General features: G+C 58.9%; 1 protein-coding gene across 4 annotated transcripts in view; it reads right to left on the bottom strand.

Moving 5' to 3' along the window:
- The window catches only part of EMID1 (EMI domain containing 1), a 42,683-nt gene extending 27,093 nt beyond the window's left edge, over positions 1 to 15,590 (bottom strand). For 2 of the 4 annotated variants that reach the window (XR_014020887.1, XM_081284741.1), the window contains exons 1-3: positions 15,374 to 15,587; positions 8,087 to 8,200; positions 7,640 to 7,743 (exon numbers count right to left, since the gene is read on the bottom strand). Coding sequence is in view for 3 of the 4 variants with exons in the window: in XM_081284741.1 (XP_081140867.1) it covers positions 7,640 to 7,743; positions 8,087 to 8,200; positions 15,374 to 15,474 (319 nt within the window). In the remaining variant the exon portion in view is untranslated. Of the gene's footprint in view, positions 1 to 7,639; positions 7,744 to 8,086; positions 8,201 to 15,373 lie in introns of all 4 variants that reach the window. The other 2 variants (XM_081284739.1, XM_081284740.1) reach the window with 2 other exon arrangements.
- Positions 15,591 to 15,824: the final 234 nt, after the last annotated feature.

Genomic DNA, 15,824 nt, shown 5'->3' with positions numbered 1-15,824 from the left:
GGGCTGTGGGTTGAGGCAGGAGCAAGAGGCGCCGGGAACTGGAACCAGACGGGTCCCTCTGGCCAGCCCCCAGCGGGGAGGCTGCCAGCCTTGCTCTGGGTCCCACCATGAGGCCCTCACTCAGGCTGAGCCGCTTCCCTCAGCACACGGTCCCCAAGGGCCTACAGCTTGCCTGGGTGCAGGGGCAAATCTCCCCAGTCCTACCAGCCCAGGACAGGGACAGGGACTGGGGGCCCTCTGAGCAGGGGAGTGCCTTGGTGCTAGGTGCTTCATACCCCAGCCCAATCTTGGTTAGCACGTACTCCCAATCAGCTCTGGTACTTCTAAGCCCTTCCCGTATATATATCTGGCTATTTCATTTTTTGCAAATGTGCTAGGGCCATATAGTCTTCACAGATGGAGAGGCTGTACGTGCAACAGATGAATGGGTGACTGAGGCTCTTCTTTTTCGATTGGAGGGGCACTCGACCACTGAGCCCCATCCCCAACCCTTTTTTTGTATTTTATTTAGAGACAGGGTCTCACTGAGTTACTTAGGGCCTCGATAAGTTGCTGAGGCTGGTTCTGAACTCACGATCCTCCTGCCTCAGCCTCCCCAGCCACTGGGATGACAGGCGTGCGCCACCGCACCTGGCTAGAGACTCTTCCTCTCTTTTCCCTTAGAAGGAAACCAAGGCTGAGAAATGAAGTGGCTCTCTCATTCCCCTGCAGTTCTCCAGCCTGGATCCGAACCCAGGTAGGTCTGACTCCAGGGCCTGACTTTTTTTTTTTTTCAGGGGGGCTCCTAGGCAGGGTGGCCCAGTGTCCAGCAAGAGTTCTGATGCCTGAGAGAAACAGTCTTGCCAAGCCTGCTTCACCCCTTCTGCTCCCAGGTAAAGATGCAAAATACGGGGCTAGGGTTGTGGCTCAGCGGTAGAACGCGCACTTAGCACGTGCGAGGCCCTGGGTTCGATCCTTGGCACCACATAAAAATAAATAAATAAAATAAAGGTATTGTGTCCAAACACAACTAAAAAATAAATATTAAAAAAAGATGCAAAATATTATCTTATTGCTCTGTGCAGAAACTTGACCCAAAGCAGCTGCCGTCCGCCTGGCCCTGAGCCAGCATGAGTGTTCTCTATAATAAAGCCTTGGCTCTTCTGGCCCTCTCCACTTCCCTGCTAGTGTCCCCCACCCCCACCCCCCACAGCGCTTTCCACATGTCATTGACTGGACCAGTTTCCGAGCTGATCGCCAATCGTCTGCCCCTCTGACCAGAATACCATCCCCACGAAGGCAGGGACCTGGTCTGTCCTGGGTCCAGTGCCTGGCACTCAGCAGGACCTCCGGGGCCTCAGTGAAACTTCTGTTGATTAGTGCACGGAGCAAGGGCTGAAAAACAATTTCAAGGAAGCCAACGAAAAGGAGGCACACGACACAGACACAGGCACACAGACACAGCGGCCTCGGAGAGGAGTATAAATGTCCTCAGGTCACGGGACAGTGTCCCCCCATTATTCGTCGGCGGACTTGTGGCTGGAAATCCTTTCCCAACCAATTTTGTTTTGGGACATTTCTCCAGGAATCAGAGAGAACTAGAAAAACAAACAGAAAGACAGTGGGCGCCATCAGGGCCCACAGACGGGGAGGCTCCAACTAACTGTGACTTCAATTAGAAAAGAAGGTGCTCAGCGCCAGGAAGTTCATCCAGCACACACTGCACCGAGGTCCTAGGACCGTAAAGAAAAGCAAACCAAACCCGGGAAATGTTCATTCTGGATTCAGGATTTCTAAAAGTCAACCCCAAAGACCCCCCAGTTCTGATAAACATACAGAAGCACTTTAGAAGATGTATCAGGTGGTCAAAGGCGCTTCGGCACAGAAATTCCAGGAAGGAAGCAACGGTGGGTTGGGGACAAGAGGGCCACACCCCTCCTTGGTGTTTGGCCAGGGACCCTGAGGCAGGCCTAGGTGGGCAGACAGCCCCTCATCCAGACCTGGGGGTCCTTCTCAGGTCCTTCCTTGCCATCCCAGGAGGACCCTGAAGGTTGGTCCCAGAGCCACAGACCTGAGCTCCACTCCAGAGCGCGTCCCAACACTCTGGAGGTCCCAACTGCCATCCCCTACACTCCCATGTACACTGTGCCCTTCCCCAATTCCTACAGCGGTGGCTCCTGTGTCACCTCCTCCAGGAAGCCCTCCTGGACGCTCCAGGGCACTCACCAGTACCAAAGCGCCCATTGAAGTGCCCGCACTCCATGCCTTGACCCCCACAAGGCCTGTGCCCTCTGCAGCTTCTAATCTGGTCCCCTAGTTGGGACACTGAGGTCCCCAGACAACCCCTCGTCCTTCCACCCAGTGCCAAGGCTATGTCCCTTCTCATGGGATCCTCATGACACCCTGTGATACAGGTGAGAGCGGTGAGGCCCCGGGAAGGCTGCTGGCCCTGTCCACGCAGCAGGACGAGGACGGCTGGGATTCCAAGCCGGCCCCAAATTGGAAATGGGCGTGTGAGAACCTTGGGGGTCCCTAGACTTTGTCCCTGTGACTTTCTCCCCAGGAAAGGATTCAGGAGAGGGGCTCCCTCATTCTCCTCTGACCCCCACCCCCAGGTCTGCACAGTTCAGTGGCCACAGGTCACGGGGATGCAGCGCCCCAGGCCCCCCAGGTCTGTGGGAATTTACTTTGCAAATGTAAATATTTGCTCCCTGCCAGCTGGTGGCAGAAAAGAGGAGTCAGGGTCAGAGGCGGAGCAGGAGGTCCAGGAACCCTCCGGCCAGACCAGGGGGCCTCTGGGAAGGCCTGGCTCCCTCTTCGGGGAGGGTGAAGTTTCCGTCCAGTCTGCGGGTGCTCACTTTGCTATGTTCTGGTACCGGGGATTGAAGGGCCCTGAACCACGGAGCCCCAGCCCCAGCCCTTGACTGTATTTTGTTTACAGACAGGGCCTCAGTCTCGCTATGCTACTTAGGCTGGCCTTGAACTTTTGGTCCTCCTGCCTCAGCCTCCTGAGGGGCTGGGATGACAGGCGTGCGCCACGGCACCTGTCTGTGGATACTCATTTTCTGCCACGTCCACAGCTGAGTGGGGTTAGACCAGCGTGGGCAGAGGGTCAGATGGAGGGGGGGTGGAGCTGGGTTGTGATGGGGAAGCCAAGAGCAGGCGCCCCGACTGATTGATGGGCAGGATGGGCCATTGGGGAGGCGGGGAGGCAGGGAGGCCGAGCCTTCCAGACAGGAATGGGGGTGCATGAAGTAGTTAGCCCTCAGGGTTCTGAGTCTGCAGAGAAAACACAGCCTGGCTCTGCCCCTGCCCCTGGCTGGGAGGTCCCCAGCCCCAGAGGCCAAAGGGTCCCCAGAAGGAGAATGGGACCCCCCTCGCTTTTGCTCTGAGGCTTGAGACCGCGCGATCTTAGGCAAGTGTCCCTTCTCTGGTTCCCCGAGAAGGAGGCCGTGAGGGACACGGGGCACGTAGGCTGCGGACCACGGGACGGGGAAGCAGAGCAGCTCAGCTCCAGGGTCCCATCGGAGGGCAGGGTGAGCCCCCAGCCTCTCCGACCTTCTATCTGGGAGATGCTGGGCGGAGACTGGATTCGGTCAGTGTCACAGCACCCCAGGTTGTCTGAACACACCCCTGGGGTGTCCTCAGGGAAAGAGCCCAACTGGAGCCCTGCTGGCTGGCCTTGAACCCAGCTCCTGGGCTCACAGCTGCTGCCCTGGGCACAGCCTTCCCTTCTCAGAGCCTCACTTTTACACCTTTTACACCTGGGCCTTCTGTGCCATGCCATGACAGGATGGCACAATGGAGGTGAGTAAGCACTCAAGTGCCTGTCACCAGCCTTTGTCATTAGTAATTTTTTTTTTTAGAGAGAGTGAGAGAGGAGAGAGAGAGAGAGAGAGAGAGAGAGAGAGAGAGAGAGAGAGAGAATTTTTAATATTTATTTTTTTTTAGTTCTCGGCGGACACAACATCTTTGTTGGTATGTGGTGCTGAGGATCGAACCCGGGCCGCACGCATGCCAGGCGAGCGCGCTACCGCTTGAGCCACATCCCCAGCCCTGTCATTAGTAATTGTAGGAGCCCATCAGAGTCCTGGGGAGAAATCTGGCCACAATGCTCACTTGCTGTGTGACCTTATGTGAGGCCAGCACCCTCTCTGAGTCTCATTTTAATCATCTGGAAGATGGGGCTACTAGGCAAGAGAGTGCCCAGAGGCAGGGTAACACGGGAGAGGTTGCAGCAGCCCCACCCTCAGCAGAGTCCTGGGCCCAGGTCCAGGGAAGGTGATAATTGGGCTCTGCCTTCAAGACAGGCCTGTGTCTGCCCCGCCCTGCTTTATGGTATACTCTGGCCTTGGCCCTTTCTCTTCCATTGTTTCCATGAATTCATGTGAGAGTCTCGGCCAGGTCCCTCCCAGTCCCATGCCCCTCTCCTAAGGCCTGGAGGAATGAATGGTCAACGGTCTCCATCCTGCCTCTTGCATGCTGAGTGACCCCAGGTCAGTTCCTTCACTTCTTTGAGTCTCAGGTTCCCTACCTGTAATAGGGGGCCTGCCCCATCCTCACGGGACATCATGACCCTCAAAAGAGACACCATCACTCACTGTCAGAGTGCCCCTCCCGTCCTGCAGATAAGAATCGGGGCTAAGTGGGGGGGGACCCGCCAGCCTCACAGCCAAGTCTGGAGACATGAGGCATGTCTGCTGAGCCTCCATGGGAGGCAGGGCCATCTGCCAGATCACCACAGAATCCCCAGCACTGGGGTCAGAAGGAGAAAGGAGGACATTTATGGGTCACCTACTGGATGCCAGGCATGACTGCCCACTTCTCAATTCCAGGTGACTTACAGATGAAGCCAAGGTTCAGAGAGGTAAGTGAGATGCCTCAGGTCACACAGCACCATGCAACACAATGCAGATACAGGGCTGGCTTCTGGAATGACACGTGTGTCTCCCCTCCTTTGTGGCCCATCCCAGGTGTCCCTGGACCCTGTAGCCCCTGGTGACGCAGATCTGTGGTTCCAGGGTCAGGTCACAGCAATAAGTAGGCCACAAGGGCAGCCACCAGCAGGAAAGGAGCTGGGGGAGTCCAGCTTGGATCCAGGTGCAGCAGAGCCTGGGATGGGCCAGCAACGACCCCATGCTTCCACTACCCAGGGCTTCATGAGACCAGCTTTCTAGAATATTCAGGCCTAGGCACCCCCTGGCCGGCTTCCCTTTCCTTAGCTCCAACCTGTGGGTGGGGAGAGGCCCCGCCCATCCTGTCAATCATCAAGCAGAGGCCCCGCCCATCCTGTCAATCACCGTGCACCTCCCGGGGCGGGGCATCTTCACTGCCTCATTCCATCCCAGCAACTCCCTGGGAAGCAGACGCGACCGCGACCGGTGAGGGTGCCGAGGCTCGGGTGGGGGACCCCAGGCTGTTGCTAGTGCACACTGCGGCCTGGGGACCTTCCGGGAAGGCACCCCTCCCTCTGAGTGGGCACGGGAGGAACGTCCCAGCCGGCGCTCTTGCACAACTGCACCAAGATGAGTGGGGAGTCCCTGGCCCAAGGCCACTCAGCTGGCGTGTGGCAGAGCTGGCCTGGCCCGCAAAACCCTGGATGATCCTGTCCCTTGGCTTGGGCCTGAGGCCCCAGGGCAGCCCTGGCCCCTGGACACATGGTATCCAGCAGCTGGAGTCAAGGGTACTGACTTTGCCCCCACCTGCCCTCTGCCTTCCAGGAAGGCCCCGGAGACTGGGAAGGTCTGCCCTTGGGAAAGGAGCCAGGGACAAAGTGGCCTTTGTCTGGGGCGGATTCTGCCTGGCACAGGCCCTCCGGTGGGGCCTCCTCTCCACACCTGGGGAGTTCGCCCACAGCTCCCCTGTGGCCTTCTGGGCAGCTGCCACCCCTGGCTGGTCCTTTGTCCCTTGGGCCCTCTGCCTTCCCCTCTTTCTCCCACTAGGATGGGCCACAAAGGAGGGGAAACACACGTGTCATTCCAGAAGCCTGCCCCTGGCCTCCCACACTAGCACACGACTGGGGCTCCCTCTCCCTCTGGCCACCCTGTTCTTCCCCAACTCCCTGGGGACTCCCGTCACCCCAAAACCACCAAACCGCCTCCCTTCTCCACTTCTTCTCCCCATCCTCTAGTACCGAGGACTGAACCCAGGGACACTCGAGCACTGAGTTACATCTCCAGCCCTTTTTTATTTTGAGACAGGGCCTCCCTAAGTTGCTGAGGCTGGCCTTGAACTTGGAATTCTCCTGCTGCAGCCTCCTGAGCTGCTGGGATTACAGGCCTGCATCGCCACTCAGGCCCTGGCCCTGGCCCGCTTCTTGGAGAGTTCTGTCCCCGCCTCATTCCTGTGCAACTCTGGGCTCTCAACTCTGCCTCTCTGGGCCTCAGTCACCCCATTTGTGAACTGGGCTACCCTCATAGCAGCACAGATGAGCAACAGCACGTGGGCACCACGCTCCCTTGACTCAGGGACCATACTCCACATGTCTCTGCTTCTTGAATTGGGACACATCATACAACTGACGGCCACATCCCTGTGCTGCTGGGGCCCTGGATGCACCTTCCCTCAAGGTGCCTATGGGCCGGGTCCTTGGGTTGGCCCAAGGCCAGTCCATTCCATTTCGGGCTGTGCTTGGGAACTCAGCTCTTGGTGCTGCCACATCTGCTGCTTGTGGGGTCAGCCAGGCCGCAAGAGCTCCCCAGGGGGCAGTGTGTGTGGTCATTTTCCAGGACAGAGCTGGCCCCAAGCTACCAACCTGCACTCAGGGTGGGGGGGAGGGGCTCCTCTGCACAGGACACGCTCTCGCACCCAGGGGCCATCCCGAGTCTCTGAGGGAGTGCGGCAGGTGGGCAGGGTCTGAATCCCAACCCTGACACATAGGGATTGAGTGTCAAGCACCTCCCCGAGCCTGTCTCTTCTCTGGAGGGCGGGATCAGCATTCCTCCCTCTCTGACCCACTGACTAGAGTGACCCTCTGCTTCCAGGTGAAGCTCGTTCCCATGTCCTGGGAAATATCTGGATGGGCTTCCCCCAGTACTAGCATCTGGATCTGGCATGTCCTCCAAAGGCCCAGGTGTTAAAGGCAAGTGGTGGACCTTGGAGAGGTGGAGCCTGGTGTGAGGTCTTTAGGTTGCTAGCGTGTGCCCTTGAAAGGGACAGAGTGGTCCTGACCCCTCCTTGCTTTTGTTTGTTTTCTGGCCTCAAGGCATGCACCTGTCATGATGGGCTGCCTCACCAGAGGCCCAAAGCCACATAGGCCAACTGATCATGGACTGGATGTGAGGCAATAAAAACCTTTTTTACTGTGTAAGTGGGTCATCTCAGATGCTTTCTTATAGTGCGGGAAAGCTGACTCATACACCAAGTTTGAGAGGAACACTTGAGATGACATGACTTAAGATGTGAGTGACACAACATGTCATGAAATTTTTCCAGGGACCTTGAGCATCTTCCAAGAGGCAAGCAGTCACTGTGAGGGGTTCAGCAGGCCCCAAATATGTCTGGGCAGTACCCCATCCAGAGCTCTGTGCAGCAGGCTCTTCTGGGCATGGTGTCGTGCGTGGGCGCTGTCTGACTTAGCAACTGTTTAATGCTCCCATGCACCCGGGGGACCTGCTTGGCTGCTGTCACAGGGCCCCAAGCAGCAGGCAGGCAGTCCTACCTTCCTCGCAGCTCACTCCCGAATGCCCAGGGCAGCATCTCCACTCGCGGGCAGTCACTGTCTTGTACATCACCTTGTAGGTGGGTCTCACGACCGTTCTGTAGCTGAAAGAGTGTCCAGGAGGCCTGGTTCACAGGGGTCCCCCCACTGCCATCCCCACTGCCCTGAGACCCACAGGGACAAAGCCAGATCCTTCAGACCCTCTGCCACCTCCAGGCCCCTTTGGAGTCTCTCCCCTGCACCCAGGATTGAGCCCTTCCACTAAGCCCCACAGATAAGGGGGTCTGGGCAACAGGACGGAGGCCCCTGCAGGCGGGAAGGCAGGTGCATGGCGATCCTCCCCAGGAAGCCCTCCAGGGTTTCCTCCTGGTGCTAGGCCACCTTTGCTCCCCACCAGGCCTTGGCCCTCCGGGAAAGCCATCCACTCTTCCACATGTCCTCTCTTACCTGCTCCCCGGGCAGCTCATGGGCCAGGGGCAGTTCTGCAGCACTCGCTGAAGGTAGGTGCCATTTTGCACATGGCACGAGATGGTTCGTGTCACCACGTATGAGCACCAGTTCCTGAAAAAGACCCACAGGGAGGAAGCTCAAGTGCAGGGAGCACCCTGCCCAGGACTCCAGGAGGACGGACAGAGAGATCTGTGCCCTCTCCAGGGGCCCCGACTCCAGGCAGAGAGAACCCCAAGCTCAGTCCCCTGGGACCCTGGGGAGTCTGTGACTGGGACAGGCTCAGGGTGGATCCCCAGAGGTGGCTCTGCTGGGGGTGCTCAGGAGCCTGGGGGAGCCAGGGGACAGCACATCGTCAGCTCTCCCTCCTCAGTCTCTCCCCCCAACCTCGGCCACCCTGTGCCACTTCCTGTCTCCCACTCGGGGCGGAAGCCTTTTGAGACATACTTTGAAACCTGTGAGACCCTCACCTACTCACTAGGAGGAACATTTCCTGCCTGGAGTGAAGAGGGCGCGCTCTGGGGTCAGATGGACCTGAGTTCCAGCCGTAGACTGGGCCACCCAGGAATGCTCTGGACGCCCCAGACCCCAAGTCTTCCCATCTGTGAATGGCACTCAGAGGACAAGAATCTAAAATAACAAGGGGACAGCCTGGGGTGCGGCTCCTGGCACCCACTGACCACAGTCAACGGAGGCTGCTCTCAGTATAGGAGGTGGATGGACAGACAGCTCTCCTTGCCCCCAGAGGAAGCAAACTTGATAGGAGACTGTAATTTTCCCCCTAACTTTATGCACATATGTATTTATACATGTGCCTGTAAAACCAAATATCTGTGTGGCTCTTTCTCTTTTTCTCCTTCATTTATTTATTTTGGTACTGGGGACTGAATGCAGGGGGCTTTACCACTGAGCTACGTCCCCCGGCCCTTTTTATTTTTTGAGACAAGGTCTTGCTAAGTTGTTGGACTCTAATTTGCGATCCTCCTGCCTCAGCCTCCTGAGTCACGAGGATGACAGGCATGTGCCACTGTGCCTGGCTTCCCTCTTACTTTAACGGAAGTTCAGTTGCTGAATGACTAAATTTTTTGGCCTATGCTTGTTCCTGCTTCCCCCTGACAAGATGCTGGTTCTCAGGTCAGTATGCAGAGGCCTGAGGCTCTGTCACAGGGTATGGTTTTGTGTGTCTGGTGGTCTGGTTGCTATTTATAGCCTGTTTCCAGTTTTGTGCCATTCCCAATGATGCGACACTAAGCACCTGTCACCTGGGCCATGGGACCTGGCCAAGGGCCCTGTCAAGCTTCTGCCATTGCAAAAGGCAAACTGAACTGTCCCTTCTGCCGACTTTCCCGCCCCCAGGACGCTTCTTTCTTCTGAACTGATTCTAGTGTGGCCTGGAAAGAGGAGGGGACTTCCCCAGGGTCCCACAAACTAACTTGACTAAGTCCTGGTCCTGGCTAAGGGCTTTTTCTTTCATGGACTGTGGGGCTGATGGGGGGAGGGCTGGACGGCAGTGGTGTGGATGCCTCTGTGGTGGCCGGGACATTCCAGGTGCTCAGCAGCCCTCAGCCCTGCCCGGGGTCACAGGTCCTGTGTTTTTCTGCAGGGGCTGAGGACGAGGGAGGGTTTCAGGTGACCTTTCCCAGCGCGGGTCCCCCACTCCACCAGACTGCCCTTCGTGGCCTTGAATCCAGGGTCAGCAGGTTCCCAGGCTGGAGACTTCACAGCGCCATGGATCGTGGCTCACAAAGATTCGGGGGGGGGACAGGGGAGCCGAGGCCTGGGACGGAGACGAGGCCAGCCAGGGCCGTCTGCATTGCTGGGTTCAGAACTGGCTCCTCTGGCACCAGCTGGGATGGGGGCCGGTGTTTCCCCTCCCAGAGCTTTAGTTTCCCCTCTAAGATGGGGGGTGCCTTTCTGGCTCATCCCCGGAGGGCAGTGTAAGTACTCTCAGCATACAGTAAGAGCTTACTATGTGCAGCGCGATGTGCTTTTAGCACTTTAGCATGCTGAGAAGTCAGTCCTCCAGGCTTGGAACACTGATTGTACCTCCTGGCTGTCACACAGAGGGGACCTGAGGAGAACTGAAGTGGGGGACCGTCCTCTCATAACAGAAGAGAGGGACAGGCATGAATCACCAGCTGAATTCAGCCCGACGGGGGTCCAAAAGGCGGTGGCATCCAGGGTGGGTGACATCAGGGCTGCTCGGGTGGGAGTGGAAAAAGACGGAGCTGACCCCACAGCTGGGCTTTGAAGGGAGGGGGTGGCAGATGGAGAATCCGATGTCCCCCCACAAAGGCCTGATGGGAGGAGCCACGACAGGGTGGGCAGCAAGTCCCCAGAGCTGGAGAGTCGGGGAGCCACCGAGGTACACGGCCAGGTTCCCGTTCTGTGGTACTCCCCAGCCAGGCACGGGGACACACACCTGTAGTCCCAGCTCCTTCTCCGGAGGCTGAGGCAGAAGGGCCGCAGGAGCCCAGGTGTTGGGGACCAGCTGGGCATCACAGTGAGACCTGACCTCAGCAGCTGGGTCCCCACGGCGGTAGTTTTGAGCCTAGGGGGTTCTGTTTGGAGGGTGGGGACATAAGAAAGTCTGGGAAATTGGTGAGAATCGCGGATCCTCCTCCCCAAGGGCAAAATACCTGGTGTACGTGTTCAGAGGGCACGGAAGATCCCTGGGGCCTGTGTGACCACCCCAGGCTGGCCCAGGGCTGCAGGGGCGAAGGGGACAGGGAGGGAGGGAGCAACCTGGGCAGAGGAAGCTGGGAGCTCCAGATACAGGAGGGGGCTCTGGGCACAGGGTGAAACTCCATGCCAGGTGCGCGTGCCACACACCCTCACAGGACCGCGTGCCTTCACCGGAGTATACGCCCACGTGCCCACCCCTCACTCACACACAGACTGGAAAAGGCCCCTCCAAACACTGATGCTCTCTGTGGCCCATGTCCACATGTCCGCACAGAGCCGTGAGCCCACCCACGCATGCGCACATTCCCCGGTTCCCAGTCCCTGGACCAGGCGAGGGAGGGTGGGGCTTGACTGCCCACAACTGCCCAGGCTGCCCTTTTATCCAAGGGGACCTAGAGAAACGATTCTTTTCTTCTTCCTTAACGAAAAGCTCCCATATGAAGTCCCGGCCTGCCTCCCTGGTTTCTTTCCCACAACTGGACTTTGCTTGAATCCCCTGCTTAGGTGACAGGAAGGTGGTGGCTGGCTGGGGAACTTTTTATTACAGGAGGGAACACTGAAGCCAGGTGGGGTTCAAGGTCAGCCGGTCGCCCCCTCCAACTGGGGGCCACCAATTACCACTCCCATCCCCAGTGCCCCCAGCACTAGCCCAAGCTCCCCATGGGGTCCTGCCGTAGGGTCCACTTTCCACAGCCGCAGGAAGCTTTTTGTAAAACATACACCTAATGCTGCTGCTGATCACCATGGCATCTGAAGTCCACCATGGCTCCCCATTGCCTTCCAAGCTCCCCTGTCCACCCTTCATCTTTCACACTCCTGTCGCCCCTTCTAGCACCTCTGATCTTTTTTTTTTTTTGGTACCAGGGATTGAACTCAGGGGCACCCAACCACGGAGCCCCTTCCCCAGCCCTATTTGGTATTTTATTTAGAGACAGGGTCTTATCAAGTTGCTTAGAGCCCCACTTTTGCTGAGGCTGGCTTTGAACTCGCGATCCTCCTGCCTCAGCCTCCCAAGCTGCTGGGATGACAGGTGTATGCTACCGCACCCAGCTGGTACCTCTGGTCTTTGCAAATGGGGATCCCTCTGCCTGCAAACTCCTATTCATCCTTCAGAACTCAGCCCAGAAGCCCAGGCTGGACTGTGTGTCTCCAAGGGCCCCCCTGGCCACTCAAAGCAGCCCTTAGCTTTCCCTCTCTGGCTGGAAGGAGGGCATGGCCTGGGACCAGGTGAGGACGTGGAACAGTGCAAGGTGCTCAGGACAGCAGCCGAATGACTAAACGACCCCGTCCTGAGGATTCCAGAAACGGGCATGATACCTGGACACCTTGCTTCCGTCCCTGCTGACCCCAAGGGCTTCCTTTCCTAGGGTTGTGATCAGCCATAAGCTGTCAGGGCTGGGCAGTGAGATAGGGCCAGGGCAGGGGCTGGGAGGGAGAGCAGGTCCCCCCTGGGCCTGCCACTTCTGCCCACTCAGCACCTCCTGGGCCCCTAGAGGCCGCTGGGAAGGGAGAAAACAGGCCAGACCAGCTCAGCCTGGCACTGGCCACCCCCTCGAGGGTCCCCCACACACCCGCCCTCCACTCCCTGCCACGACGGGCCCCAGGGACTTTGTCTCCACCGGGCCCAGGACTGTGATCCGGAACAGTGATAGGGGCTAATTTCAGGAGGCAGCCAAGCGGGCCCGGGGCCAAGGGCCGTTATGAAAAGAGAGGAAAGGACAGAGACAGCGGGGGTGGGGTGGGGTGACGAGAGCCAGAACCCCACACTGGGGGCCAAGTTCCAGTCCTAGCTCTGCTGCTTCTTCAGTTGGTGATCTTGGACGAGGTCCTGACCCTCTCTGACCTTGCTCTGTCCATCTGCAAATGGGGACAGCAGCCTGGCCCGCGGCAGGGGAGGGTTCACGCTCAGCCCTGAGCTCAGCGGCCACTGCTATTGTTCATTCTTGTTCCTGGACTGTGCTGCCCCAGGCAGACCTGGGCCCGTGCCCAGCAGCTGTGGTCCAGGGGCTTCCCCGGGGCTCAAGGACATGAGCACAGTACCTTTTTCACAAGGTTCTCCCCTTGACTGTGGGGGAGATTGTTGGGCTCTGCCTTTCACACAGAGAAGGCACCTGCCTGGTTACCCATGCGGCCACAGGGCTGGGATCTGAGCCCCGGAGAGGAGCTGGGGCCGATGGCCGATGCCATCCGATGCTCTTGACTCTCCCTGATACTAGGATTTGCCCAAAGGACCCAGGACTGCAGGGGTTAGAGTTGTGGGCCAGGACACTGGTGACGATGACAGTGACAACTTGAACTCTAGGCCACAGTGCTGACAGAAGTAGTTCAATGAAACGGGGATTTGGCTGGGAGGGGCCCCAGAGGGGCAGGAAGAAGCCCCATCAAGGATGGGGGGCTGCAGAGGCCTCTGTGAACTAAGGCAGTTCTGCATAGCTCCTGGGCACCCTGGTCTGGGGGTCTCAAAGTCTCACCAAATTCCTGGGACCAGGGGCGGCCCCTTGGATGCCTTCCCAGCCCCCCCCCCACCCTCAGGCACAAAGCTTCTTTTCTGCCTTTGGTCCCTTGGCTGCCAAGGGGTGCTGGGGCCGCCTGGCTGGGGGTGGAAGGAGGGCAGATGGGGTATGATACCCTCAGGCTGTCTCCAGTAATGCTGGGACCGGGCCACAAGGCACGGCCCTGGCAGCCAAGGACCATGACTCCTCCAGCACCAGGTGTCTACTCTACCTAACGTTGGTGACAGCAGGAACCACTGTATGAGAGGCCCCCGCTGCTCCCACAAGGGATTGCTCACTCTCAGAACACACCCCAAGGCTGGGGCATGAGGAACAGAAGGGGAAACTGAGACCCAGACCATGAAGGGATCCATGCTTTGTCATGCAGGAGTGGGTGACAGAGCCAGGAATAAAACCCCTAACTCCTAACCATGACCTATCCATTTTCCTAGTCCCCCAAGGTGACAAGCTCCCTCTCTCCCCCCGGGAGGGCCTCTTTAGTCCTCCGTCTCCCTGTCTAAAAACAGGAGCGAGAGCACTGCCTGCAGGGTTACTATGACACTCAGGCCGCTGTGACAGCCTCCTGGGAACAGATGGGGTGATAGTCCTCAGCAACAACCAGATACCTGTCTAGACCACTGCTGTCCTGTTCCAAACCCAGGAAAACCTAGGGGTGCAGAGCTCAGTCTGGAGGGCCCTGCGCTGGCCTGGCTGGAGGGGACGCTGGGCCTTAAGCTCCCTCAACCGTCATCCTGAGCCAGACACAGAGAATTCCAAGTTCATCAGCACTGTCATCTAAACATCTGGGACCCCGAGAGCTCACATCCCTGCTGGGCCTTGGCTTCCTCCTCTGTGAAACAGGGACCATACACAGTGTGTGTCCAGTGGCAGCTGGGAAATCTGGGGGCAACAGAGACAGGCCAGGTGCCCCCACCGAGCCAGGCATGGTTAGCCCGCGGTAGGTGGTGGTTGTGACATGCTGACACATGCCTGTCCCTGTCTCAGACAACTGCTCTTCTGGTCTCTGAATGCCTGGGACTCCTCCATCCTCCAGGCCTGCCCATGTCACCTACTTTTGCTAGCCCAGCAGGAGCCTGCTGGCCCCTGACCACTGGGAAAGGGGAATTTCTGAAAAGAATTAAAGAATTGAGGCCATAGGGGTTGGGGGCTGGGCTGGCCTTTGAATGGGATGAAAAGGCCTGGAGAGGCCTGGCTAGTCCACATTGTCTTCCTTGGACAACGGCAGCTGGCCCTCAAGCGGGGACCCGGGCAGGGGCAGGGGCTGCAGGCAGATCAGGGGCCAGCGCAGGTTCATTAAGGCCAAAAAGACAGCTTTGAATTGCCACTCTTCCATGAATAGCTCAGGAGCCTAGAAGATTATGCCAGTTCTCTGGCCTCAGTTTGGTCATCTGTTGGATGGGGACAGTTTTCCCTAGCTCCCTCAGTCCTTGCAGGATTAATGATGACACTATACAAAGGGCCCCACAGTGCCAGATACACGGAGATAGTCCATAAAGCAGGCAGAAAGAATGTTCCTGGCTTTGGGGGGCCGTTGAAGAGCTGCAGGAAGACAGACTGCTCTGTCCTGTCTCTGTCCAAAATGCCAGGTCCCCAGGGAGCCTCTGACACTGACCCACTGGGCTGAAACTCCACCCTAGTCCTTCCTCTAAGGGAAATAAATATCCCCGGCACTAAAAAAAGCCAGGAGCAGGAGAAGAGGGAAGGGGGTCCTGAAGGGTTGGCCAAGGTGGGGGTGTCCTGGCTCTTTCCCATATGCCAGGGCTCGGGCGACACAAGTCCTGGGGGACCTCTTCTCCATCCCTGCTCCCTTGACCTCTCCTGTCGGGCTCTTGGGCTGAAAGGGAGTGAATGAGGACACTGAGGGCTCCAGACACTTGGGTAGGGGACCCCGCACTCCTGGGAGCCTCGGTCAGAGAGCTCAGATAACGGGGTGGCCCGGGTCCGTGCCCCCACTTCCCAGGCTGGCACTGAGGTGGGGAGCTCCGGAAGGGGGTCGCCTTCCGATCCCGGGATTGCACGGAAACGGGGATGTCCCCGCACTCCTGGCCCCCAAGCCGGGCTGGCAGTGCGCGGAGGGGGGAGCCCTTACCTGCGTCCAGAAAACGGGGCGCCCCCGACGCTCCACGCGGCGCCGCCTCCCGTGAGCAGGAGCCCGAGGCAGAGCAGCGCCCAGGCCCGCGGGCCGCCCATGCTGCGCCCGCCCGGCGCCCTCCGCGCGCGCTCCTCGCCGCCGCCCCCAGCCTGCGCCCCGGACGCGCCGAGCGGCTCCCACCGCGGCGCGAGGGCGGCGCGCGCTCCAAGCCTCGCCCGCCCCTCGGCGCGGCCCCCCGCCCCCGGCGCCGCCCTCGCCGCCAACCCGGAAGGAGCCCGGGGGGCCGGCGCCGCCTCCAGGAGGCCCGCCGGTGCCCACCTGAGCCGGCGCACAGCGCCTGGCACCGCGTGGCTCTTTGGGGGGCGGGGCACTGTCGGGTTTACATTGGAAAACTGGGACCCGGCCACTGTCCCAGACGAGCCGGCACCCGAACCCACCGTGCATGAGC

The sequence above is a fragment of the Spermophilus citellus genome, assembly GCF_964194105.1.
Source record: "Spermophilus citellus genome assembly, chromosome: 3".
In the NCBI taxonomy this organism is placed as follows: Eukaryota; Metazoa; Chordata; class Mammalia; order Rodentia; family Sciuridae; genus Spermophilus; species Spermophilus citellus.
The sequence above is the reverse complement of the archived record's forward strand: the minus strand, read 5'-3'. Positions and strand labels throughout refer to the sequence as shown.